At 50.5% G+C, this 24,944-nt stretch overlaps 3 protein-coding genes across 14 annotated transcripts in view; 1 reads left to right on the plus strand and 2 right to left on the minus strand.

Annotated features, from left to right (window-relative positions):
- Positions 1 to 13,879, minus strand: part of Kmt2d (lysine methyltransferase 2D) — a 42,668-nt gene extending 28,789 nt beyond the window's left edge. For 7 of the 9 annotated variants that reach the window (XM_017803343.2, XM_029556423.1, XM_029556424.1 and 4 more), the window contains exons 1-15: positions 13,297 to 13,879; positions 8,872 to 8,957; positions 8,494 to 8,620; positions 8,110 to 8,333; positions 7,895 to 8,004; positions 7,562 to 7,724; positions 7,083 to 7,248; positions 6,546 to 6,660; positions 6,261 to 6,418; positions 5,921 to 6,066; positions 4,278 to 5,789; positions 3,088 to 4,190; positions 2,317 to 2,430; positions 1,897 to 2,007; positions 709 to 813 (exon numbers count right to left, since the gene is read on the minus strand). In XM_017803343.2, the coding sequence (XP_017658832.1) occupies positions 709 to 813; positions 1,897 to 2,007; positions 2,317 to 2,430; positions 3,088 to 4,190; positions 4,278 to 5,789; positions 5,921 to 6,066; positions 6,261 to 6,418; positions 6,546 to 6,660; positions 7,083 to 7,248; positions 7,562 to 7,724; positions 7,895 to 8,004; positions 8,110 to 8,333; positions 8,494 to 8,620; positions 8,872 to 8,920 (4,203 nt within the window). In that variant the 5' untranslated portion in view covers positions 8,921 to 8,957; positions 13,297 to 13,879. The remainder of the gene's footprint in view (positions 1 to 708; positions 814 to 1,896; positions 2,008 to 2,316; positions 2,431 to 3,087; positions 4,191 to 4,277; positions 5,790 to 5,920; positions 6,067 to 6,260; positions 6,419 to 6,545; positions 6,661 to 7,082; positions 7,249 to 7,561; positions 7,725 to 7,894; positions 8,005 to 8,109; positions 8,334 to 8,493; positions 8,621 to 8,871; positions 8,958 to 13,296) is intronic. The other 2 variants (XM_029556422.1, XM_029556421.1) reach the window with 2 other exon arrangements.
- LOC115067759 (formin-like protein 20) lies at positions 13,303 to 15,789 on the plus strand. The gene is made up of 2 exons (XM_029556428.1): positions 13,303 to 15,064; positions 15,258 to 15,789. The coding sequence occupies exon 1, from the start codon at positions 13,335 to 13,337 to the stop codon at positions 14,298 to 14,300; it is 966 nt and encodes a 321-aa protein (XP_029412288.1). The 5' UTR covers positions 13,303 to 13,334; the 3' UTR covers positions 14,301 to 15,064; positions 15,258 to 15,789.
- Positions 15,790 to 20,023: 4,234 nt separating this feature from the next.
- Rhebl1 (RHEB like 1) lies at positions 20,024 to 23,851 on the minus strand. Of its 4 annotated transcripts, none has more exons than XM_008853679.3 (8): positions 23,043 to 23,234; positions 22,756 to 22,827; positions 22,336 to 22,403; positions 21,788 to 21,870; positions 21,643 to 21,699; positions 21,219 to 21,266; positions 20,683 to 20,764; positions 20,024 to 20,520 (listed from the first exon to the last, which is right to left on the minus strand). In XM_008853679.3, the coding sequence occupies exons 1-8, from the start codon at positions 23,203 to 23,205 to the stop codon at positions 20,431 to 20,433; spliced, it is 663 nt and encodes a 220-aa protein (XP_008851901.1). In that variant the 5' UTR covers positions 23,206 to 23,234; the 3' UTR covers positions 20,024 to 20,430. The 4 variants fall into 4 exon arrangements, 3 of the variants coding, with proteins under 3 accessions (XP_008851901.1, XP_029412290.1, XP_008851903.1); XM_029556430.1 differs by lacking the exon at positions 23,043 to 23,234 and adding an exon at positions 23,241 to 23,300 and having other exon boundaries at positions 20,025 to 20,520; XM_008853681.2 differs by lacking the exon at positions 23,043 to 23,234 and adding an exon at positions 23,337 to 23,851 and having other exon boundaries at positions 20,031 to 20,520.
- Positions 23,852 to 24,944: the final 1,093 nt, after the last annotated feature.

A 24,944-nucleotide genomic window follows, 5' to 3' on the forward strand; every position in this document is an offset into this window, starting at 1 on the left:
CAAACAACTGATCACAACTTAGGTTAAAGACACTAACTTCCCTTTATGGATATGCACTTAATAGTTTTGAGTCTATTTTCTACTTCCAGATTATACCATGTTTTCTACCAGTAAAGTTATTATTTGCATGATGGACTGAATTATACCAGCAAGTGTTGTTCTAGCATTAAGAAACTACAAAGTCTGCAATGAAATCCCAAGTACTTTTTCCTAGGATGAGTTTGATAGCATTGAAGACTTATGAGTGACTTCAAAGAGCCACAGCCACTTTAAGAAGTAGTGTGTCGCCGGGCATGGTGGTGCACGCCTTTAGTCCCAGCACTCGGGAGGCAGAGGAAGGCAGATCTCTGTGAGTTCAAAGCCAGCCTGGTTTACATAGTGAGTTCCAGGCCAGGTGGGGCTGCAGGGGGACCCTGTCTCAAAAAGGCCAAAAAAAAAAAGAAAAAAAGTAGTGTGTCTAGACTAGTGGGATGGCTCAGCGGGTAAAGGCATCTGCCACCAAGTCTGATAACCCAGGTTTGATCTCCAGGACCCACATGGTACGAAAGAAAATTTCCCACAAGCTCTCCTCTCACCTCCATATGTGCATCATGACACACGAACCTCCCTCCTCCCCGCCACAACTTTTTAAAGAAGTATGACGGCAGGAGCAGGGTAATAAAGAACTGGCGCTTTCCAAAGCCCATCCCTCTTGGGTCCTGGACTCACCTTGCTGTTGACACAGTAAGGGTGGTAGGACTGAGAGCACTGCGAACAGGCCAGGAGGTGGCCCTCAGCCCCCCGACCAAAGCTGCCGCACACCACACACATGTCCTGGGGAAGACACAGAAACTTCAGTGTGTGTGTGTTATGGAGGACATCAAATGTCTTCCTCTATCACTCTCTACCTTGTTTTTTTTAATTCCTTGGGTAATTTTTATTAAAGATTTTATTATCATTTTTATTGAATTTTTGTGAATTTCATGTATTTTGATCATATCTAGATGCCCTCCCCTGTCTCTACTTCCCTTATAGCCCTCTCCACTAGCCAGATTTCACGTGCTTTGTTAGACTTAATACCTATTAAGGTCTAACAAGTCCAATTTGTATTTTCAAATGTCCTTTGGTGTGGGTTGATCCATTGGAGCCTGGTTAACTTATCTAATGTCACAACTACACCTTATTTTTTGAGACGAAGTTTCTCACTGAAGTGGAAGTTCACCATTTCAACTAGGCTAGCTGGCCGGCCGGCAAGCTCCTGGGATCCACCTGTCTCCTCCCTAGAACACTAGGATTCAGGGCACACATGGCCATGCACAGCTTTTACATGAGTGCTAGAAATTCACTTATTGCTTGCACAGCAGTAAGCAATGTTCTTACCTCTCCCCAGCCCCTTAACCACTGTCTCATTGTACCCAGTCCCAGTCAAACACTAACACTAACCTGAGATCAGGGAGTCAGTAGAATCCCATTCCACAACATTAAGACAATTACTGAGTCACCAATGGACTTTTGCATCTCCCACTCAACTCATAGGAACTGTGCCTCCCTAGGATACCTTAGCGGCCTAATCAGGTAACTTGAATTATAGTCTGTCATAGGTAAAGGTAAGAATAAACTATAAGATAAGGTAAAGACTTGCTTAATAATCATATGTGACAAAATCCCATCAGCTCCAAGATCATTCAGGTGAGAATATATATAGACTCTCCGGACTATTATGTGGGATTAATTCACCATCCACTCTCTTATTGGCTGGGTATCCCAAGAAGTAAAATAGGTCCCTGGTTTTTCACATCCAACCTCCCAGCAAAGTAAGCTCAAACGCACACATGCATGTATGCACGCACCCACGCGCACAGCTCAGCATGTCCACTCTCACTGCCAAAGCTGGGAAAACCCAGTAAAGTATGGTACCTGCATTAGAACAAATTTGTCTGTGTTAGAGAAGAGAACCACGGTATTTTGCATGGTGTCATCCTCCTCCTCCTCCTCCTCCTTGCTGGGAGAACTATCAATATCAGCCACCTTGTAAGTAGAGAGTTGCGAAAAGTAAGGAAGGAAAGGTCTGCCCCAACCAAGCAGCCCTTTCCTTGGTGCTGGGGAAAGAGGTGTGAATAACTGGCTAAGACTAAGGCCAGACAATAGAACTAGGAGGCAGAACACTGAGACTCCCAAGTTGGCCCCTTCCCAAAGAGAAACCTGGGAGACAAGTGGGCCAGCCCTAGGCTAGCCGGCAAGTAAGTGAGCATGCAAGAGACCAGTAGGATTTAAAGTGTGATTAATTTTGAAGGGGCCATGGGAAATATGCTTAGGGGATGCAAAGCCTGTCCTTACTACCAGTGTCTCAATAGAAGAAGTGGTTGATTTCAGTCGGGCCCGTCCTCTCCCTCGTCCTCCATGTGCTCCTCCACGTGGCCGGCGTCTTCCTGGGAAACTACTGCTACGACCCTAAGTAAGGGAAGAGGACCATTACAGGACCGAATGTGTTGGGTGCATAGGCTTGAAGGGGAGAAAGATGATGAATGGACAGAGTATGACAGGTTAAAAAAAAAAAAAAAGCCTAGCCGGGCATGGTGGCACACACCTTTAAACCCAGCACTAGCGAGGCAGAGGCAGGCGGATCTCTGTGAGTTAGAGGCCAGCCTGGTCTACATAGTTCCAGGACAGCTGGGGCTACAGGGAGACCCTGTCTCAAAAAGACATCTTTTAGGGGGGTACCAGGAGGCCCTCTTTAAAAAAAAAAAAAAAAAAAAAAAAAAAATGTAGCCTAGAGGTCCCACTCAGAAGGGCGAAAAGAGCTAAGTTCCCAAATATCAATAATCAGGGAGTTTGGGGAAACAGATTTTCCTCTCTCAAGAAGAACAGCTAACACAGTATAAGGACAAAGAGAGAACAAAGTATTTAGTCCCAATTCTCTTACTGAGTGATCATGAACTTACATAATCATTTACCTCCTTTTAGTAATCTGCTTAGCAAACTCTTAAGTTGAACTAAAGGATTTCTCTTATGAATCTAGGCTACAGAAAGCTAAATGCAAAGGTAGCCCTGAACTGACCTGACAGGAACATGAACGTGGATACATCCAGTGGCTGAAGGGCCTCTCACCTGTTTGATTCGGGAACGGGCTGGGGAGCTGCGCCGACGTCCCTTGTCTCCCTCAGCTTTGCCTCCACTGATAGTTGTCCCAGCATCACATAATAGTGAGTCATCAGTCTCTGGCAGCGAGTCAGTACAGAGTCGTAGGGAGCCCTCATCTCGAGCTGGACTAACATCTGTAGATACTCCCAGCTCCATGGACAAGGAGCCGCCCCCCTCAGGATCAGGAGAGCCCAGCAGGGGCTCTGAGCCAGGAAAACTGGCACTGGCATCACCCTGGCTCAGATTAGAGATCTCATTAACGATGTCAGATTTGATGAGAGTGGGTGGTATGGGGGCCACTGGTGCACGGGGCTCCTCTTGCTCTTCACAGGGAGAGCCCTGCCCAGCCTGCTTGCATTCTGGACCATAGACCTCCATAGGGGTCACAGGGGCCAGCTCCTCGGGGTCCAGGAGCACAGGGGAACCTTTACATTCACTAGCCAAACTGCCAGGTAACTGTCCAGTCTGTGACTGTGAAGGGTTAATATCGGTCCCATCTAGAGGGGCTATGTCTTCTCCCAAGCCAGAGAAGTCATCCAGGGCTGGGGCAGGGCTGGGGGAAGGGCAGGAAAGGTCCCCCATGGGAGAAGGGAGAGGGCTGGTGGCACTGGGTTCTAAGGATGGGCACTCTGGTTCGGGACCTTTCTCAGTCTCCATCTCATGCAGCTCAGCCTCATCTGAGACATCTACTGCCCTCCCCACGGGACTCAGAGGGGAAGGAGCAGACCGTGGCAGAGCAGGAGGGGAGCACTGGGAAGGAGGAGAGTTTGGAGGAGGCAAGGAGTGCTGAAGGGGTGGGGAACATGGTTGGGGGAGGGGCTCCATAAGGGTAGGAGAAGCAGGTCCCACTGGGGAGCCTGGAGATGGGGGAAGGATCATTGGGGGTACAGGCTCAGGGTCAGTGCAGTTAGCTTCTGGTGGAGGGCTGATGGGTGTCTCTAGGATGGGGGCAGCTAATGGTGATTCAGGGTCACTGTCCCCTTTGGCACCAAAGGGGTACTCCCCCAAAGGAGACAAGGCTGGTGGGGCTGCAGCTGGGATAATGGGTGAGAGCGGAGGAGGAAGAGGATCTGGGGGAAAGAGAAAAAGAGAGGCTTAGATTAAATGTGACATAAAGTATGAAGACTGTCCCAAAGGGGGCACTAACATTCCCTTACCTGGTGGCATCAGCTGAGGTGACAAGGCTGGCTCGCCCGATGGGGACAAGGGCAACTCCTCAGGCAGAGGGGATAGAGGTGGTTCCCCAGACTCAGACAGGGCTGCCTCTCCAAGCAAGGGGGATAAAGGTGGTTCCCCAGGTAGGGGTAACAAGGGCAGCTCCTTAGATGCAGGGCATTGGCCTAGCTCCTCAGGAGGCTCTTCAGGCCGAGGAGATTGGTGCAGTTCTTCAGGCTGGGGCTGCAACAGGCATGGGTCCTCAGACATGGGGGACAGGTAGGGCTCCTCAGGCTGGGGGGACAGATGTGGTTCCTTAGGCCGGGGGGACAAGCATGGTTCCTCAGGCACAGGGGGCAAGAGCAGCTCCTCAGGCTGAGAGGAGAGACACGGCTCTTCAAGTGTGGGGGACAGGCACGGCTCCTCAGGCTGGGAGGACAGGCACGGCTCCTCAGGCTTGGGGGACAGGTGCGGCTCTTCAGACTGGGGACAGATTTGGGGTTCCTCAGGTTGGGGAGACAGGTACGGTTCCTCAGGCTGGGCGCAGAGTCTCGATTCCTCAGGCAGTGGCGACAGGGGTGACTCCTCCAGCGGTAGGGACATGAGTGAGTTCTCTGGCGGTGGTGAAGTAGAGTCTTCAGGTGGTGGGGATATAGGAGAGTCCTCGGGTGGTGGGGATAGACGGGAAGCCTCAGGTGGAGGTGATGTGGGCGAATCCTCAGGTGGTGGGGATAGGGGAGATTCTTCAGGTGGTGGGGACAGCCGTGATACCTCAGGCAAAGGGGATAAGTGTGACACCTCAGGTAAGGGTGACAGGCGTGATACTTCAGGTGGGGGGGACATAGGCGAGTCTTCTGGTGGGGGTGACATGGGTGAGTCCTCAGGGGGTGGGGACAGCCGTGAGGCCTCAGGAGGTGGAGACAGGGGAGACTCCTCAGGTGGAGGAGACAGGGGAGACTCTTCAAATGGTGGGAACAGACGAGATGCCTCAGGTGGAGGGGACATGGGCGATTCTTCAGGTGGAGGGGACATGGGCGATTCTTCAGGTGGCGGAGATAGGCGAGATGCTTCAGGTGGTGGGGAAGTGGGCAATTCCTCAGGTGGAGGGGACAGAGGAGACTCCTCAAATGGTGGAGACAAGGGTGAGGTTTCAGGTGGTGGCGACAGGGGTGTCTCTAGTGCAGCAGATGGGGGCGACTGTTCCAGTGGAGAAAAGGGTGATTCCTCCAGTGGTGAAAAAGTTGATGATTCAGGTGGGGGAGACAGAGGAGACTCCTCAGGTGGCGGAGAAAGAGGTGATTCCTCAGGTGGTGGGGACAGGCGGGATGCCTCTGGTGGTGGGGATGCAGGTGATTCCTCAGGTGGCGGGGACAGGCGTGAGGCCTCAGGTGGTGGGGATGTGGGTGATTCCTCAGGTGGCGGAGACAGGGGTGACTCCTCGGGTGGGGGCAGCAGTGGCATCTCCTCGTTCAGGGGAGTCTCCAACTGGGGTCCAAGTTGGGTCCCTGCTCTCCCTGCAGACACAACATACTATACTCCTACCTAGCTCATATCTACTCCACAGAAAGTACAGGGTCTGAGGCAAAGCAAAAACTGTCTCTTGCCACAGAACAAAAAATTTCAGGGACCCTCAAACCCTACTCACCTAGTGGTTTGGCTTCACATTGCAGGGGCCCCGGTTCCTTGGATTGCATAGAGGTCACGTGCCCACCCTTTGGCTGCCCTTGGCATGCAACGTACAGAGCATCGGGCTCATCAGTGGGGATATCACCAGGCTCTGGGGGTGCAAATCTGCAGAGGGTACAGGGGAGCAGGCACTGTGGCTCTCACCAGTTAACAACTCCTAGAGAGCATACTGGGGGGTAGGGGCAAGGCATAAATACTGTGGCTTGCATTGCCCACTATTCACTTGCTTTAACATGGCCCCTGCCAGTCTCAGCCCTTCTGATGTCCCATCCCAGTCTCAGCAAGTCTATATCACTTACCTGCTACAGACAGGCAGATGCTGCTCAGCAACAGAACTGACAGGATGACTTCCCCGGGCTTTCTGACAATGGTGACAGAGTGAATAGTTCTCAAACCACTCAGAGTTCGGATCCAACTCTGCTGAGCCTGCCCCACAAGCCCGACATACCCGACATGTCTAGAGGAAGGAAGCAGCCAAAACAGGCACTAGTCAAATCCACAGTGAAGACGAAGGAGTAGATGTGACTGGTAACCACAGGGGAACTCTAGGGATGCTGAAGGAGGCAGCGTCAGAAGACACTCACCTTACACTTCCAAGAGTGAGCAGGTAGTTCCTCTATGGGTGGTTTTAAGCAGAAGGTATGATATCCTTTGTCACACGTCTCACAGACTAACATCTTAGAGTCATTCCCAGGTTTCCTGTATGGGCACAGGGCACATCACAGATCCCTCCTAGCCTCATTTTCTGCCCTCACCTGTGAGTTCCCTAGTTACCTTCCTGCCCTCCTTTTTTAAAATTTATTTTTTTTTGTCTTTTTGAGACAGGGTCTCCCTGTAGCACGAGCTGGCCTGGAACTCACTATGTAGACCAGGCTGGCTTTGAATTTTATTATTTTTTATTTTATGTGCATGAGTGTATTGCCTGCATGTACGTAAGCGCACCCGTGTCATGCAATGCCTGGAAGTTGGAAGAAGGCATCGGATCCCCTGGAACTGGAGTCACGGAAGGTTGGTAGCTGCCATGTGAGTGCTGGGAACCGAACCCTGGTCCTCTGTAACAGCAGCCAGGGTTTTTAATTGCTGAATCAACTCTGTGGCTCCCCCTGCCCTCCTATTCTTACCTGCAGGCTTGGCACACTTTGCATTCAGGGCACTGCCAGCCAGCACGCTTTCGGGCAGTCAGAGCAGTGTCCAGACAGGCTCCATGATAGTGATGTCCACAGCTGGTACAGAAGAACAGGTCACACAACTCCCCTGGTCCCTCACATACTGCACAATGAGCCTCCTCTGTAGTGGAAGAAAGAGATAGCACAGATTAGCTATAGAATCCTCCCACAACTCAGCGCAGTGGTGTACCGCCAGTAACAAATAGTTACCGAGTACCTGACCAGTACATGTCACGTACTAATTCTAGACATATTAGATACCACCGTAAATACAGGTAAAGCCCCTGTGCTCATAAATGTCACATCTATTTTAGTGAGACAGAAAGAATGACACCACATAATTTTAGACTTAAGGAACACTTTGCAGAGTACCAAAATCCAAGTCACACTTGGCCCCTCATGTGCCCTATATCCAAAGGACAGAATTTTCTCACCCAAATGTGCAGCCCCCTCACTGTGCTCTGGGCATAGCAGCCGCAGTGTTTTCATGGATAAGAAGGAACCACTGGCAGTGGCGCAGGGGAAGTGGTAAAGCCGTGGACATCCTGGTGAGCGGCAAGGAATGGAGGCACCAAGCCTGGTGCAGTGGGAGCAGCGCTGTAAGGATGGGGACAAAGCTTCAGTGCCAGCCAGCTTCCTCCAAAGAAACAGTTTAGCCACTAGCCCTTCCCTAGTATGGCTCCTGTCCTTCCCAGTCAGTCTGCCTGGACCCTCAGATGCCCACCAGTCCTGCCTTCACCTGTGCAATCACCTGGTCTCAGTCCTACCTGTGAGATCCCTGAGAAGATGGCCTTGTCCACACCACATAGTTCTGGGCCCTCCTGCCCCCATACACCTGCTGACCACGCAGCACACCAATGATGTGCCCAACAGTGCCCTTTATAGGTGGGAAGAGGTAAACAGAGAGGAGTTAACACAGTGACCACTGGCTCAGGACCACCCAGGCACCAACCCATTTCCTAACCCATTTCTCTTCACTTACCTCCAGGTTCTCCTAGGTGGGCAGGTGTAAGGCCCTCAGGGAAACCAATTTGTGATAGGTCCTCACTGGACAGCACAGCCTCGCTGGGCCCCGGGTTTCCCCCAGATGATACCACTGGAGACCCAGGCCAGTCAAATGGCAACTCAAAGCGTCGTAGCTCCCGCTGCCCATGCAGACTGGGTTCCCCACAGTTACAGAGAGCACAACGCCGTGCTGGACCCCTACTATGGACATACAAGCATTAGCACCATGCCAAGCCCCTGACAACCCCATGATACGATACACTATGAGTCCCACTCATTTTCCTAAACCCTCTGCCCTGAAACCCTAATACTCTAATCAAATCCTCATGTGCCTTTATACTCCTGTTTTCCCCCAAGTTACCTGAAGTCCTGGGGAGGCTCCTGAATCCTGGGACTCCCAGAACTGGGGACAGAGACCTCCCCAACATGTGGGTTAGGAAGGTCTGGCTCAGTGGCACCTGGCTCCTCAGAGGCTGCAGGTCCATCAGCTGAATGAACAGACAAAGCAACACACATCAGTCTGACTTAATAATACATTCATTCATCAGACACACGTGAGATTATCCAAAACTCTCAGTGGTTCATAGAGATGGCATTTCAACTTTTGCCTTAAAGAACAAAGTTATTCAATTACCTGTCTTTACATAGACTGAGCTGGTCCTTGTGCTAGGAACAAAAATATAAGGCTGTGCACAAGAAGTGAAAAGCTGTCAGCAAACCCAGGATTTGTTCTACTCACCTGCCGGTTCTGAATCTTTATCTTCACCAGGCGGCTTCTGGCTGTCCATCCCTCTCTCCGACTGGGCAGGGCCCTCTCGGGGAGACCTGTTGGTGCCAAGAGATAGCTGTATGTCCAGTAAGCGTCCCCAAGGAGTTCTTTTCCCATAATAAGATGTCAGTGAAAGGTACCCTGACCCTTTAGACAGAGACAAGCCTTATCTACAAATACTACCTTAATGACAAGGAAAATCATTCTCCTTAGCCCTCACTGTACTGCCCACTTCTTTCCCAAACATTGACCTCTCCTCCCATTCTGGATTCTCAGGGCATCTATTCCACTTCCCCACCTCCACCCTGCTCCGTAACAGCTTCCAGGGCAATCGCATCCAACTAGAAACACACCCAGTTACATCTAGTGCTGTCCTTTGCCTCATCTTAAAATCCTGGTCCCTAATCTTACCCTAGCCTTTATCCTCAAGTCTCAGGTGAGCTACCACCCTACAGAACTAAAAGTGGCAACCCAGGGACAATCATGGCCCAAGAAGTCTTAGTCAAGCCAAAATTCCTCTGTGAAGAGGCAGAGTCCTAGGTTCTTGCAACAGCTTAAAGACAATACTGGAACTAAAGCTAGTTATGACTGGATCTCCCCCGCTTCCATTGGTTCCAACCAGGACATCCCAAATACAACAGAAGAAACCCTAACTGCCACAAATGAAGTTCAGGATCACCACTGGCCCCTGCCTTAAATGAGCCCTGGGTCTCACCCAGCATGAAGGCCTCTCGGGTCGTTGCCCTTAGCAATGCCAACTGCCCTTCTTCCTTAGATGCTCCTAGTAGTTAACAGAAGTGGGCCTAAAGTGTTACTGAGCATGTGTAGCCAGGCATGAGGCTAAGCATGCTGGGAGTTGTAGTCTCAGGAAGCACATTGCCTTTTGGAGGAGGTCTAAATGGGGCAGTATATAACAGAGCAAAACAGTTTCCTTCCTCTTCAGTCAAGCAGGGTTTCCAAACACCTGGGGGGGGGGGCAAGTTAACGGTCCCCTCTCCCCCTTCTAAGCTAGTCTAGCCTATACCAAAACCAAATGAAATACACAAAGACTACATCTGAAAAACTTAAGATTCACACTCCTCAACCTCTAAGGCAGCACACAAACTAAGCATAGTATACTAAGAGAAGTAAAGAATACGAATTACAAGATGCCAGGCTTGGTAAGGCATGCCTATAACACCAATACTTGGGAAGCAGAGGCAAGAGAATAAATGCAAGTTTGAGGTCAGCCTGACAAGAGTTCAGGCCAGTCAGGGCTATATAATGAAGTCTGTTTAAACAAACAAAAAAGAATTACCATGACTATGGGTAAGAAAATAACCCTACAGAAAAGGCAAAAGGATAAAGACCTACAACCATTAGTGAGAATGGTAGGCCTGTCTCTTAACCAGAGAAAGTACAGTGCTCCTAGGTGATGGTGGGGTTAGGGGAATTCCTGAAAAAGAACTGTAAATATAAAAGTTGGAGGAATTCAGCTCCCATCTTTTTCACTCTTGTTTAACCAGAGTGATCACATCAACCTGAGTACAGATGATCCTGCCGTCTAAAACTGGAAGGTAAGTATCCCAGTCAATTACTTGGGGTTGAATAACAAGGGAAACCCTCAAAGTGCCCAAGATCAGTAAAGCAATTCCCCAGCCACCACAGTACCAGTTTTCCTTCCCCAAGCTCCCAATTTCATTTCCAGATGTTAGCAATGCCCCTCCTGAGCCATGTCACAGTAAAGGACACTACTTTACCTTTCCCCTAACACTTAGAATATGCTAGCTAAGGAACACCAGACCATCTATCATCTGATACCTGTCACCTCTATTCAAAGTCATCTCTTTCCCAAACTGACACAACCACCAGTTGAAAGGAAAGCAGAGTGGACTATCTGGCCAACTCAGGAAAAAAAAAAAAAACCTGCTCTGGAACTTCAAGAGACCCTGAAAAGTCACCTGTGGGAAGTGGGAGTTGGAGGTCAGGCCCCTCTTCCTATTTAGTTACTCAAGACCTGGCCACACCCAGTAGGTCCAAGGGGGGCTTCCAAGTTTTCTAAATGTTTGTATCTTACTATATCTTACTACCGCAAAGATCAGTCACCAACTTTGCTGAGTTGAGCCTTAGCAAGGCACAAGCAGCAACAAATAAAAAGCGACAGTGATAATACAGTGGGTAGGAGGACTGTCTCACACAAGGCCAGAGGGATACATTCCTCTACCCTCCCCCGAATTCAGCCCTCTAAGGCTGGGAAAGCTAGCTCTGCTCCAGAAGGTACAGAAACTACCTTCTTCATCCAGCCTTGAGGAACAGAGTAGCAACATCCTCTAAAGTCAGAGTCCCATTCATGAGGCCATGAAAGATGAAAGATTAAGAAGCAAAGTGCAAACTGTCCTTCTCCTGTACCATAAAGAATCTAGGGACATCTCTAGGAGGCCTGAAACCCTAGCCCCTGAGTACTCAAGCCTGTAGTCCAGTCTCTGTACCCAAATACTGAGGCCGACAGCAATCAAGTCCCTGAAGGCTTTTAAGCAAATAAAAGCAAAGGTTCCCCCAACTTCATCATTCACAGTTAGTAAACACAGACACACATATATCCCAAGGAGTGTCGTTTAGTTCCCCCCCACCCCCCAACCCCTGGATCTAAACTAGGATAGTACCTGGCCAGGCTTCTTCTCATACAGGGAGAAAAACTGTGCTGACACCCCTTAGTCTTATACCTAAAAGGCCCCCAAAAAAGCAAGAAAGGAGGCAGGGATTTAGTCCAACCCACTCTCCTTCCTGTCTTCATCCTAGACCAATGGCTTTCACTCCATTTTCTCTTCAACAGAGGAAATGGAAGCTCTGAGAGCTGAAAGGCTGGAGCAGGCCCTTGAGTGCACAGCTCTTTAGTGGGACTCAGGACTTCCTGGTTCCCAGCTAAAGAATCAAACCACACCTCCTCCACCCCCATTTTGGGTCAGCCCTCTAGGAAGGATCCAAGTGGCAACACAGTCCCTGGGTCAGCCTGGGGTGGGGGGCAGCCATAGCTAACAAGGTGCAGTCCCATCTAAGGAAGTTGTCTGAGAACAGACAACAGAAAGGCTCCTCCAGAGAAGGCAGAAACAGAAGCAGAGATGACAGTTCACCGTACTCCACCACTCCTGTGCCACTTCTTAGAAATCTTTAAAGTGCAAAACCCTTACTTTCCCCTTTCTGAGACTACACTCAAAAGGATCTAGCAAGTGTATTTTGGAGGGTATGGAATGAGGGAACAAAATGCAATAGCCAAATCCCTGCTGGGCAGCATGACAGGTGTGAGAGAGGCTGTCCCAGCCCAGGGCCCAGAGGCTGAGGCGGGAGGTTCATGCTGCACCCTTCCTGCACGCACTTACACACCCCTTCTCTCCAGCACCTCCTACCAGGGCTAGAAACCCCAGTTTCCAACAGAAAAGAGCTCAATTCAAGGTATTTCTCCTCCAAAGAGGTGCAGGCCACCCTATCCTGCAGGGCAGGGACACCATCAGAGGACTAGTTAACATTCCACAGCCAGAAAAGCATTGTGGAGGTCTGGCAGGGGCTTCCACGATTGGCCAGGGACTCATGGGCAGCTAGCTCTCCACTTTAGGCCCAGAGAAAGCAGGAGACAAAAGCCATTTTTTGCAGCCCACATTCGTAGAGAACAAATCTCAACGGCCTCTCCTGTAATCCCCTGGAGATTATGTCCATCCCGAGAGGAGGGGAGGCAAAACAGGCTAAGACTCCGCTAGGCCTTGCTGGGGTCACTTTGCAGGTAGGGGTAACTTAAAGTTGAACAGCAGGGCCAGAGCTGCCCCAGCCCCACCTCCTTCTTGCCCCAGCCACCCCCTTCATCACACCAGTTTCCACCCACCCTCCCCTTTGCCCAGAGAAAGAAGGCCTGGGGAAGGGCCCAGGGCTCCTTGAGTTTCCCACAGACTGCTTTGGGTGCACGGCTGGGTAGGAACAACCTTAAAGTCCAACCTGGCAGTAAGTCTGACCTGGCAGTGACACCTCACCCCCCCCAACCCAAGTTGTTCAGTCTCAAGGAACCTGGGGGGGGGGGGGGCAGGACAGCAGCCTGGAATCGGTGCTGGCGATCTGGGCCTGAGTCCTAGTTTGGTCGAACTCTCCCAACACAAAAATAAACAGGCAGAGAGGGCTATCTGGACACGTTCCCAAACTCCTGTGGTTCCCTGAACCCCCAATCTTTAGGGAGGCACACCCCAAGAAACCAGGCCTCAGTTCTGCCTTGGCGACCGGCTCAAGTTCCCTTGACAGACCCTGCCAAAGAAACCCTGCACAGCTCTGGCACCCCCTTCTCCAACCTAAAGGTCAGCACCGGCCAAGATAGTCCATCTGGCTGTGCCCCCAGTCCAACCCTTTCTGGGCCCAGGCCGGGCGGACTTCACTCACCTCTTCACAGGGCGATCCAGAAATCTTCATCCGAGAACATGGCCAGAGCCCGGGCCGCTCCCCGACCTCCAACCGCCAGAGCGATCACAGCCGCCCCCCACACGGGGGGGCTTAGGGGGGCCAAGAACGGTAAATCCAGGTCGGAGTGGCCACCCTTCGGCCCGAAAAACGCCAGAAGCCAAAAGGGGTTCTCTGCCTCGGGGTCCAGCAGTCTAGGTTTCCACGGACAGCCCCAGGGCGGCGAATCCCGAGCGGACACAAAGAGAGCACCGGTGGCTTTGATCTCGGGCGAGCAGGCTCCGCATCCGCGTCGCCGGGCGGCCTCTCAGTCCCAGGGCCCGGCCAGCGCCCCGGCCGCCCGCGCCGGGCTCGGGCGGAACGTCGAGGCTCTCCAGATGGAACGTCGAGGCGCCTCCCCGGCAGCCCGGAAGGAATGCCGCGGCGCCGCGCGCCGGGCCCGGATGGAACGGGAGCCCCTCGCAGGCGCCGAGCCCCTCTCCCCGCCCGGCCGGCGCCCCGGGGCCGCGCGAGCTACGGCGACGCGGAGCCGGCGGGGCCGCGGGGCCGAGCCTGACACACACCCAGCGCCGGGCTCCTCGACCCCGAGCGTTCCCCCTCGGCGGCTTCGCGCCCCCCACCTTCTGCTCCCCCCGGGGAAGGGAGGAGGGTTGGTGGGCGAGGAAGAGGAAGGGGCGGGCGGTGCGAGCCCTCTGCCCGCTCCCCTCCGGCCGCTCCAGGCCCAGCGCTCGCCTCCCTTCCCCTCTGGCCTGGGAGCTGCCCCGCCCCCGGCCCGGCCGGCTGTGGTCCGCGGCCCCCCTAGACCCCCGGCAGGCTGTGATGGCGGGGGGCCTAGAGGTGCATGGCCCAACCCCGGCTCCCGGCGCCGGGGGGTCAGGAAACTGAGCGGAAAGTGGGGAACGAGGCAGCCATTTGCAACCGGAGAGGAAAGTAGTGCAGCGCGGCGCCGCTCCGCCTCCCCCCTCCGCCTCCTGCTCGGCCGGTAGGGTGGTTCCTGCGAAGGGGCTGTTTCCCGGCCAGAGAGCCGGGCAGCGGTCGTGGAAATCCGGAAAGCTTCCGGCGCGAGATCCGGAGGGGCCCTTTTGCCGGGGGAAGCCCACTCGAGAAGGGGAGAAAGGAGAAGATGAGGCCCTATTTTGTGTTGGAGCGGGGCGGCGGAGGGAGACAGCCCTCTTGGAGGAAAGGCTGTGACTTTGCAGTTCTACGCACACGCTCCGGGATCCCTCCGCCGCAGGTTAACCCCGACTGCGCCGAGCCGGCAGCCTGGCAGACACGTGGGAATGAAGCCCCCTTCCTCTTCGCCCCGGCCCTGGAACTGCCTCTTTTACCTCCCGGGCGGTGAAACCAGGATTCTGGCCATTTTCTAATGCTCTTCTCCTTTAGTCACTGGTCCTTGCAACTCCTTGCCTTGACTAGAGACAATCTTTGCCGAGAGTGGGATGGAGGAAGAGCCTGGAGATTGGCCGCTGCTCTGCATCCTGGGAACTGGAGTCCACAAATGGAGAAAGTGAGGCACGGCGCTTGGCGCTGCAAAGGGTGGGCTCTTGCCACGTTCGGGAGCCGGAAGAAAATTGGACGAGCACCTAGTCTTCTTGCAGAAGGACTGTAGGTGCCCTCACAATCACCACACACACTACCTCGCCCCCCAAAACGTCAATCCAGAGCTCCCCTTCCGTTGCAGAGTGCCCCCCACCCCACATCTAGTTTTTCCGAAATCTTCAGAAACTGTGTTCTTTCCTTTTCAACGAAGGTAAGTACCCTGCAACTTGGTCAGAATACTATTAATCTGGACAAGACTCTAGGAACCCCGCCCCAGGTCTGGATGAGAGGAAGAATAGAATGCCCCTTCTGCATGAACTGTATACAAATTAACTATGTGCTTGATACTTTATATCCACTTAGTTATTCCTTACCAGCACTGTGGAATTATCTCCATATTACAGGTGAAAAGATTGAGGCTAAAATTGAGAAAATTGTCGAAGGAATCACACCAAGTGAGAAGTTAATCCATGATTCAAACCAAAAGCAACATTTTCCCCTGGGTTTAAAAAAAAGATTTAATAGGCCTTCAAGAAGGCTCAGCAGGTACAAGGGGCTTATGGCCGAACTTGAAGCCCTGACTTTGATCCTGGGGCCCCACAAGGGGAAGGAGAGACCCGACTTAGCAGGTTGTCCTGATCTCCACATGTCTATGTTTCAATGTGCACAAATACAATAAATAAATGCAATAAAAAAAGATTTGAAAGTGGAAAGAGGCAGGCGAATTAGGTCTGGGGCTACTTTTGTGGGAAAAGATACAGTAAGATTCTCATGGAATTGTGCTATATCCGAATATGGCCATTAGCAACATGTAGCTATTGAGCACCTTTAAATTTAGGTGGTGAAACTCAGTAACTTTAAATGGTAACTATGTTAAACTTACATAGCTATATATGACTTGCACTTCCATGTTGGACAGTGCAGATTGGGCCATAGTCATAGATAGGAGAGGTAAGTACTAGCATGTTCTCTAGCTATCTATCCATACATTGGTATCATGTTTTCTTTGATCATTCTTAAGCCTATGTCAGCAAAAAGAAAAAAAGAAACTTCAGTAGTGACCCCACAGCCGTCCCAGCTGTAGTAGAGCAAGTTTAACTAGAAGTTGAAAAGTGGAAGGCAAGTCCCTGCTGTGCGTACCCAGACTACACCAGAAGTAATGACTGATAGCCTCCATTTCCCAAGGGCTCACCATCTGTGATGAACTATCCTAAATATGTACATTACTTCACTTCTCTCCCCCCTTCAGAGTCCACTGAGGCATTTTATTTATATGTATGTTTTACGTCACTAGAAAAAGAATCCCTGGACTTTCTCTCCTGTCCTTCTTCATAGTCCATGAGGCCAGCTGAGGACTGGACAGTCCTCCTGCCACTGAGGGTGGCAGTGCAACGAAACAAAACTGACAGGATGGGAGCAGATCATTCTGCAACTTTTTAGGTCTTTGAGCTGCACATCACATCTGGAGCTGATCACACCACACTCATTTAACCTGCCTGTGACGTTCACAGTTTTCCCAGCTCTGTGATCATCAATGATTTCAAATTCGACACTGTAACCATGCTTCATCATCAGTCAGGAGGCAAACAATGACTTTGGAGCACGGCCTGATGAGTATCTGGCGTTTGCCTCTCTTCTTAGTGTTGATGTTGATGCTCTTCAGAGCATCAGCCAGAACATCCATGCGCACCATGATGACAGGGCAGAAAGATGGTGGAAAGAGCCTCTCTCCTTTTTTGAAGACAGGGTCTCATTATGTAGCCCTGGCTGACCTGGAACTTACTATGTAGACCAGGCTGGCCTCAAATTTAGAGCTCCACCTACCTCTGCTTCCTGGGTGCTGGAATTAAAGGCTTACACCACCACACCAGGCCCCTCATTTCTCACTTTAATCTTCTGAATCACTTTTTAAGATTTTTCACATTTATATGTATTTATGGGTATGGGTGTGGATGTGGGTATACATGTGCCACAACATGCAAGTAGAGTCAGAGAACAACTTGCCAGCGTCAGTTCTCTCCTTCCATCATGTGGGACCCAGGGATCAAATTCAGATAATCAGGTTTGGAGGCAAGTACCGTTACCCGCTGAGTCATCTCAACAGCCCCAGACACTATTTTTTTTAAGGTATTTTTATTTTATGAGTGTTTTGCCTGCATTTTTCTAAGTGTACCCATGCCTGGAATGCCCCCAGAGGCCAGAAGCTATTGGATCCCCTGGAACTGGAGTTATGAATGGTTGTTAGCTGCCTTGTGAACGCTGGGTTTAGAACCCAGGTCCTATTCAAGAGCAGCCAGTGCTCTTAACCACTGAGCCATCTCTCCAGCCACCAGCCCCCAGCCTTTTTTTTTGGTCTGAGACAAGGTCTCCTTGTAGCCCCAGCTGGCCTGGATTCGCTAATAATGGAGACCAGGCTGGCCTGGAACTCACAGAGGTCCACCTGCCTCTGCCTCCCAAGTGCTGGGATTAAAGGCGTGCGCCATCACACCCAGCTTAGACTTCTTTTTTGATTTGAGGTCTTGAGAGAAGCATGGCAACATAAGCCTGTAATTCTAGCACTTGGGATGTGCAGATAGGAAGATCAGGACATGAGTCACCCTCTGAGCTGAGATGGCTCTCAAGTCACTTGCCTGAGAACCTGAGTTTGATTCCCAGGACCCACAGAGTAGAAGGGGAGAATCAACTCCTGAAAGTTGTCCTCTACACCACACTATGGCACACATACATGCATGTACACTTATAAGTAAATGTAAAAAATTTTAAGTCTTTGTCGGCTGCAGAGTTTGAGGCCAGCCTGAGCTTACGTGAGACCCTGTCAAAATAAACTTAAAAAGCAAAAACAGCTGGGCATGGTGGCCCACGCCTTTAATCCCAGCAGTCGGGAGGCAGAGGCAGGAGGATCCTCTGTGAGTTCAAGGCCAGCCTGGTCTAAAGAGTGAGTTCCAGGCAGCTAGAGCTACAGGGAGACCCTGTCTCAAAGACCAAAAAAAAAAGCAAAAACAAAACCCACTAGCTTGATGCACTGGTCTGTAATCCCAGCTATTGGGGAGGCTAAAGCACAAATGGCAAATTCAAGGCTTGCCTGGACAATTTAATGAGACCCTATCTCAAAGAAAATTTAAAAAGAACTAGAGGAGTGGTGAGATGGCTTAGCAGGTAAAAGTGCTTGCTGACAAGCCTGACTATGTGTGTTTGACTCCTCAGGACCCACATGGTAGAGAATCGACTTCTGCCAAGTTGTCCTCTGACCTCCATTCACATGCTGTGGCACAGACGCATGCCTTCACACACACAATAAACAAAACTTAAAAAATACAATTTAAAAAAAAGCGTCAGGTGTAGTGGTGCATGCCTTTAATCCCAGCAGTGGGGAGGCAGAGCCAGGCAGATGTCTGTGAGTTCAAGACTAGCCTGGTCTACATAGAGTTCCAGGCCAGTCAGGGCTACAGGGAGACCCCGTCTCAAAAACACCAAAAAAAAAAAAAAAAAAAAGACCGGGGGCAGGCCATAGGTGTAGGGAGGTAGAGGCAGGTATCTCTGTGAATTCAAGGCCAGCCTGGTCTAAAAAAAGAAAAAAAAAGGACTGGAGATAGAACTCAATGGTAGAACACAGCATGTGCCTAGGATGTGTGGGGTCTTGATAGTGTCCAGGCTGGTCTCAAGCCTCAGCCTCCAAAATGCTGGGATTACAGGTGTGCACCACCACAGCCAGTTTCTGATTGAACCATACTTCACAAATGAGGAACTTAGGCTGACTGGGTACTTCAGCCTCCCCAGATTGGCAGAAGAGGTCTTCGTCCTCTATTATGATACGGCACTTCTTAGGTAACCGTCACAGTTCCTTTGAGGATATTGGGCTGCTTAGGCTGTCAGGCTAAGGGGGTGGTGAGTAGTCAAGAAAAGTAGAGGCAGGGGCTGGAGAGACGGCTCAGCAGTTTTTACTGCTCCTACAGAGAACCCATTGTTGGGTGACTCACAACCACCTGTTAACTCCAGTTCAGATCAGACACCCTCTTCTGGCCTTAACAGGCTCCTGCACACATGGGCTACACATACACTCCTGCAAGCTAACACACATACACATAATCTTTTTAAAATCCTTTTTTGTTATTTTTATGTGTACAGCCTACATGCATGTGAATGCACTGTGTGATGCAGTGCCTGAGGAGGTCAGAAGAGAGCATCAGATACCCTGGAACTGGAGTTATGGACTGTTAGCTGCCATGTGGGTGCTGTGATTCAAACCCGGGTCTCTGCAAGAGCAGGCAGTGCTCGTAACTGCTGAGCCCCAATAAATCTGTCTTTAAAAAACAGAATCAAAAGTAAAGACGCTGAGCCCCAATAACTCAAATATCTCATCCTGCTGAGAAAGGGCAGATACAATGAGAAAGGGCAGATACAAAAGTCTTTTTGACACCTAAGAAACAGCACAGGGGCTAGAGAAATGGCTCAGTGGTTAAGGGTGCTTGCTGCTCTTCCAGAGGGCTTGTTTGGTTCCTAGCACCCACACTGGATGTCTCACAACAAAAAGATAACCAAATTGATGAAAGGAGAAAAGAAAACCCTATTATAGTGAAAGGGACCAGGGACATGAGGGTAGCAAGACTAATATCCATTAAGGACATTATTTACTTTAATCAGCTTTCTTGGGAAACCAAAAATCTTCACAGCACTTCTAGTCCCTTCCTCCCCACTCCTTGATGGCATTCATTAGGAGTGAGGGGCGCCAGGTCAGTATGTGCCAGCTGGCCACTAGGGGGTAGTATTTCTTTAGTTAAGGGGCTTTTCAGGGCTTACAAACTTAGATGGGTGGGGCAGTCAACAGGACTTGGTGCTGTAAAGGAAGAACCAGCAAAATAAAAAGATGAAAAAGGCAAGTAGTTGGGCCGGGCGTGGTGGCACACGCACCTTTAATCCCAGCACTCAGGAGGAAGAGGCAGGCGGATCTCTGTGAGTTCAAGGCCAGCCTGGTCTACATAGTGAGTTCTAGGCCAGCTGGGGTTACAAGGAGACCCTGTCTCAAAAAAAAAAGGCAAGTAGTTAAGTCTTAAGGTAATGGTCCCTAGTAACTAAGGAGTAAGGACAGTAATGAGTATGATGAAAGATCAAAGCCATCACTCTTTGGAAAAGGAGGTGTTGGCCCTCAGTGTTCCCCAGATTTATAGACGTCAACAACAAAACATTTTTTAGTTTATTTGCAAATATACATTGTCACCCCAAGAGCCAGCTCTACTTTAGAACTCCCAGCCCTCCTTACCCAATCAATACAGAAAACCTATACAGGAGGGTGGGTCCTGGATAAATAATGCCCCGGACTCATACCCTAACCCTGCAGATTGTAACAGTTCATTTAGAAAAACAAGGAGCTAGAAGCCAGTGTCCAAGAGACATCTTTGCCCCTTTGTAAACATTGACAACCAGGCTACAGGAGCCTGGGAAGAGTGTGCAAAGATGAGGATACCACACTGTGTGCCAGAGGGCCAGTGACACAGTTGGCAACCATACCCATTAAGTCCTGAGGTCTGCCCCCCATTGGAGGTTAGCAGGCACCTGCAGCAGAAACAAGGCTGTGAGGGCTCACATGAGACAGCATCGACGCTCTTGCCCATAGGAATTCTCCACACGAGCAATCTCCTGGATGACTTTGGTGAAGATGCCTTGGGCTAGCTATAAGGAATAGGCAGATTCATAGGTAAAATTAGTTCGGTACCAGTACTACCCAGCTCTGAGATAGAAATGTCACCCCCTCACCATCCCCTCCACCAAGCAGTGTGTAGGGAAGACATTGCTGATACCCCTGTGACCAAGTTGAGTCTGCAGTCCCAGTACCTGATTCTCTCGAGCAGATGACTCCATGAACGTCGCACCCCAGGACTCTGCTAACTTCTTTCCTTCAATTGCCTGCACCTCTCTGGAAGCAAATTTGAACCATACCGATGGGGGGATTGCAATGTCTGTAAGTTCTCTGCAAAATCTTTAGGATCTAGACTTCCTTTAATGTTTATAACCTCTCTAAGGTTTGACAGAAGAGAAAATAATATGTAAACAAAGGCTCATAGGTGAATCTAGGACTGAAGCTTGTAGTATACAATTATGGCTTTATGACAGAAGATAAACTAAAAATTAAAAGGGGTGAAATGGCTATGCATGGTGACTCATGCCTGTAATCTCAACTAGCACTGCTAGGAAGACTGAGGCAAGAGGATGAGGAGTTCAAGGACAGCCTGGATTATATGGTAGAGATCCTATCAGAAAATCAAGAGGCAATATTACTTGAGTCAAGTAGCAGAGCCAGGTCTAGCAGCTTGACTTGATTCCTAGTCCAGCTCACTTTCCTTTGCCTTGAGCAGCAGAGATTTACACACCTGTCTGGAGACAGATCTGCCTTGTTCCCCACTAGCACCACCGGCAGCCTGTGAGGAGAACAGATATTATATGATTAGAAAATCCTCTTCCTTTCTCCATGGACCCCAACTACCTTCATATCAAGATTAGATAATTCTAGCCAGGCATGCTAGTGTACACCTTTAGTCCCATCCCAGCACAAGCGAGACAGAGGGAGAGGCAGGTGGATCTCTGTGAGTTCAAGGCAGACCTGGTCTACATAGTGAGTTCCAGGCCAGCTGGAACTAGAGGGAAACACTGTCTCAAAAAAAGACAAAAACAAAAGATAATTCTCCAATCAAGCCAGGCATCTCAGTCCAGACTCTTCTCTAACAAAGAATTCACCCTTTTGCTGTTGTCCACACCCTTGTGCTGACAGGTTCTCTATTCTCCAGAGCCACTTACCGGGTTTTACCATGGCATTCATGCAGCTTTTGGTATAGACTCTGGATGACTCGGAAGCTTCAAATACAAGAAATAGAGCTATAAGCTTAGTTCTAGGATAATTTTTGGTTCCTGCCAAGCCTGACTCAAGATCTTAATCACTTACCTATGAAGAGAGGTGACAGAATACACAAGCACATAACCGTGGACCCCAATGATGAATGAATAGGGCAGAATGCTGTACTCATCCTGACAAGAAACAGAAACATCAGTACCTAGAGCCCCACTATTCAGATAGCTTAAGTTGGTAGGATAGCATTTCAGGCGACCCTCCCTGGGGCATTGCTTGCTCCTGACTCTTCTACTGAACAAGTATTCATGAAGGAGCTCCAGTGAGCCCTGTAGACTATTAATAGCTAAAGTATTTTTCTTTTTTTCTTTTTTTTTTTTTTTTTAATTTGGTCTTTTTGAGACAGAGTCTCCCTGGAGCCCCAGCTGGCCTGGAACTCATTATGTAGACCAGGCTGGCCTTGAACTCACAGAGATCCACCTGCCTCTGCCTCCCTAGTGTTTGGATGGGACTGACGGTGTGGGCAACCATATCCAGCAGTGCTTTTCTTTTAAATACTACTTCCAGCATGAAACACATGGACTACCAGACTTTAAGTCCTGGGGCTAAACTGCAACACTTGGATACCCTACCCCAACTGGTACCTGCCCTGCTGTGTCCACCAGGTGTAGGTGAAACTCATCTTTGCCAAGAGTCACTATCTTGCTGTAAGCTGAAAAGAAAAGAAAACTTGACTGTGAGGTGGTTTATAGGGCCAGTGAAGGGTGTCCCCATACCTTCCTGCCCCTGGGAATGACAAAGATGGACTAGTTCCAGGAAGCTCTCCGAGAAACTGGAGAGACATGCTAGGGTTCTTACTGGCTACATCTATACTATCCTGGACTAGAACGTCGCAAAATCTGTTCTCGAAACACTGTTCTGTGTTTCACCAGAGATGTGATTAGATTTGACGTCTAAATAAATCAGCCCCCTGGCAACAAAGAAATCCCAAATTCTGGAGTTAGGTGAGATAGCCAATAATTCCAGACCCCATCCCCTTCGTCACACTGAAGAAAACTACTCACTATTTTCAACTGTAGGATCGTAGCCTTCCAAGAACTCGCCTTCCACGAATTGATGTGCCAAAGATGTCTTCCCTGTAAGGATCATAGGTGGTTGGAATGCAATCATCATTCCATTCATGGTCACACCTTTTGTCCTTTCGGACTGTGGCCAACGACCAAAGGACTCTCCAGTCAGCACCCAGTGTGTGAGTGACCCCAAGCCGTGACCCTTGGCCGATTGTCATCATCTAAACCGGATCCATTCAGTAGTGCGGCAGGAAGCCTTTCCCTAGCCCACCCTGCCTCACCTGGGGAAGATCCCCAGGATCCAATCCGCCAGCCCAAGGGTACTTGAGCCAGTTTTCCCCACGTAGACCTCCACCGCGCGTTCAAACCCTGACCCAGAGTGACGCAGGGACCACTGGTATGTCCCCAAGTCCACGGTAACGCATCCGCGCTCCCTTCCCGCATCCCTCCTCCCTCCCAAGCTTCGCCGTACTCCCGACCTCTCCCGGCTACCATTCCTCCGGGAGCCGCGTTCCCGCGGCCGCGCGCCTCTTCCGGCCCCTCCCGGCGGTGCGCGGGGCAGGGCGGAGCCTCACCTACGGAGCGGTACCCGAGGATAACCACTTTCCTGTAGCGGACCAGCGGCATGACAGGACGCCGCCCCGGGGCTCGCCGATCCGCGGGCCGAGGGAGCCCGAAGAGGTGCCAGGGTGCGGGCAGCGCCGGAACCGGTGCCGGGAAGGCGCCTGCCGCCAAGCTCCCGGGGGCAAGCTAAAGGAAAACCAAAACAAGCGCCGCGCCCAGACCGGGCCACGTGACCACAACACAGCGGACCGACTAGTGAGGCAGCGGGCGCCGGGGGAACCACCCGGCCTCGCGGCTCCAGGCTCCGCCCCCTAGACGGCGCTCCATTGGTCCATTAGAATAGGGAGGGCGGGGCCCCCGGCAGGAGGGACTGGTGGGCCTCACGTGGAGCGGAGCTCTGGGAGGTGCGCATGCGTAGACCTGAGTCTGTTCATTCATAAAGAAACAGAAAGGAACCCGGGGTCCTAGAGGCACTGGCGCCTCTGCAGCCTAGCTGGAGTGGCTGCAAGGAATCCTGGATGGAAAATACTCGTTGCGAAAATACAAAATGAAAAGGGAAATGCCTGTTGTGGTTGGGTTGGAGTTTCTGATGAGAAGATTCTAGGCCTATGATTTATAAGGTTCCTAGGGTCCTTCAGGCTGGAGGGGGAGGGGAGCCAAAGTTCAGTGTGTTACCCTCTGCCTCCCTTTGGTCTCAGACCTTTTGTTAGCAGTCTTCAAGGATGTAATCACGGAACTATAATTCTTGGGAAAATTGCCTGAATGTGTGACAGTGCATTCTGAAGATTCCTTATAATCATCATAATCAGTGCACTCATTTATTCAACAAGTATTTACTTAGTATTCAAGAGGCTGAGACAGGAAGATGCTATGAGTTCAAAGCCAGTCTGGGCCTGGCGTGGTGGCGCACGCCAGTAGTCCCAGCACTTGGGAGGCAGAGGCAGGTGGATCTCTGTGAGTTCAAGGCCAGCCTGGTCTACATACTGAGTTCCAGGACAGCTGGGGCAGCAGGGAGACTCTGCTTCGAACAAAAAAAACAAACTACACGAGGCTCTCCATTTCAATTACCTGTTTGTGTGCATCTGTCTTCTCTTTGTAAGAGATTAATATCTTAGAAACAAGGACTCACTTTTTCTCACCTGCTACGATCTCTCTGATATTATCACTGTGCCCTGCACACACCCAAGATCTAATCCCAGGTCTTGGGAGGTGAAGACAGGAAGATCAGGAGTTCAAACTCAGTATGGTCTAGGGTACATATAGTGAGTTTGAGCCTGGAAGATCTTGTCACCAAAAGAAAAGATATTGAGCATATTCTACCCGTTATAGATCTGACACTACCCCAGCTTTGCTGATGAACATGACAGACAAGGTCTCCTTCAAAGTTTAAATTTATTCACAGCCAAAATTTAAAAAGATGATTAGAGAGCCGGCTGTGGTGGTGCACACTTTTAGTCCCAGCATTCCTGAGGCAGAGGCAGGGGGATCTCTGAGTTCAAGGCCAGCCTGGTCTACATTGTGAGTTCCAGGTCAGCTGAGGCTACAGGGAGACCCTGTCTCAAAAAAAAAAAAAAAAAAAAGATGATTATAGAGCATGAGGGATGTGACTTAATGGCTTC

The sequence above is a fragment of the Nannospalax galili genome, unplaced genomic scaffold (assembly GCF_000622305.1).
Source record: "Nannospalax galili isolate Female #2095 unplaced genomic scaffold, S.galili_v1.0 scaffold867, whole genome shotgun sequence".
In the NCBI taxonomy this organism is placed as follows: Eukaryota; Metazoa; Chordata; class Mammalia; order Rodentia; family Spalacidae; genus Nannospalax; species Nannospalax galili.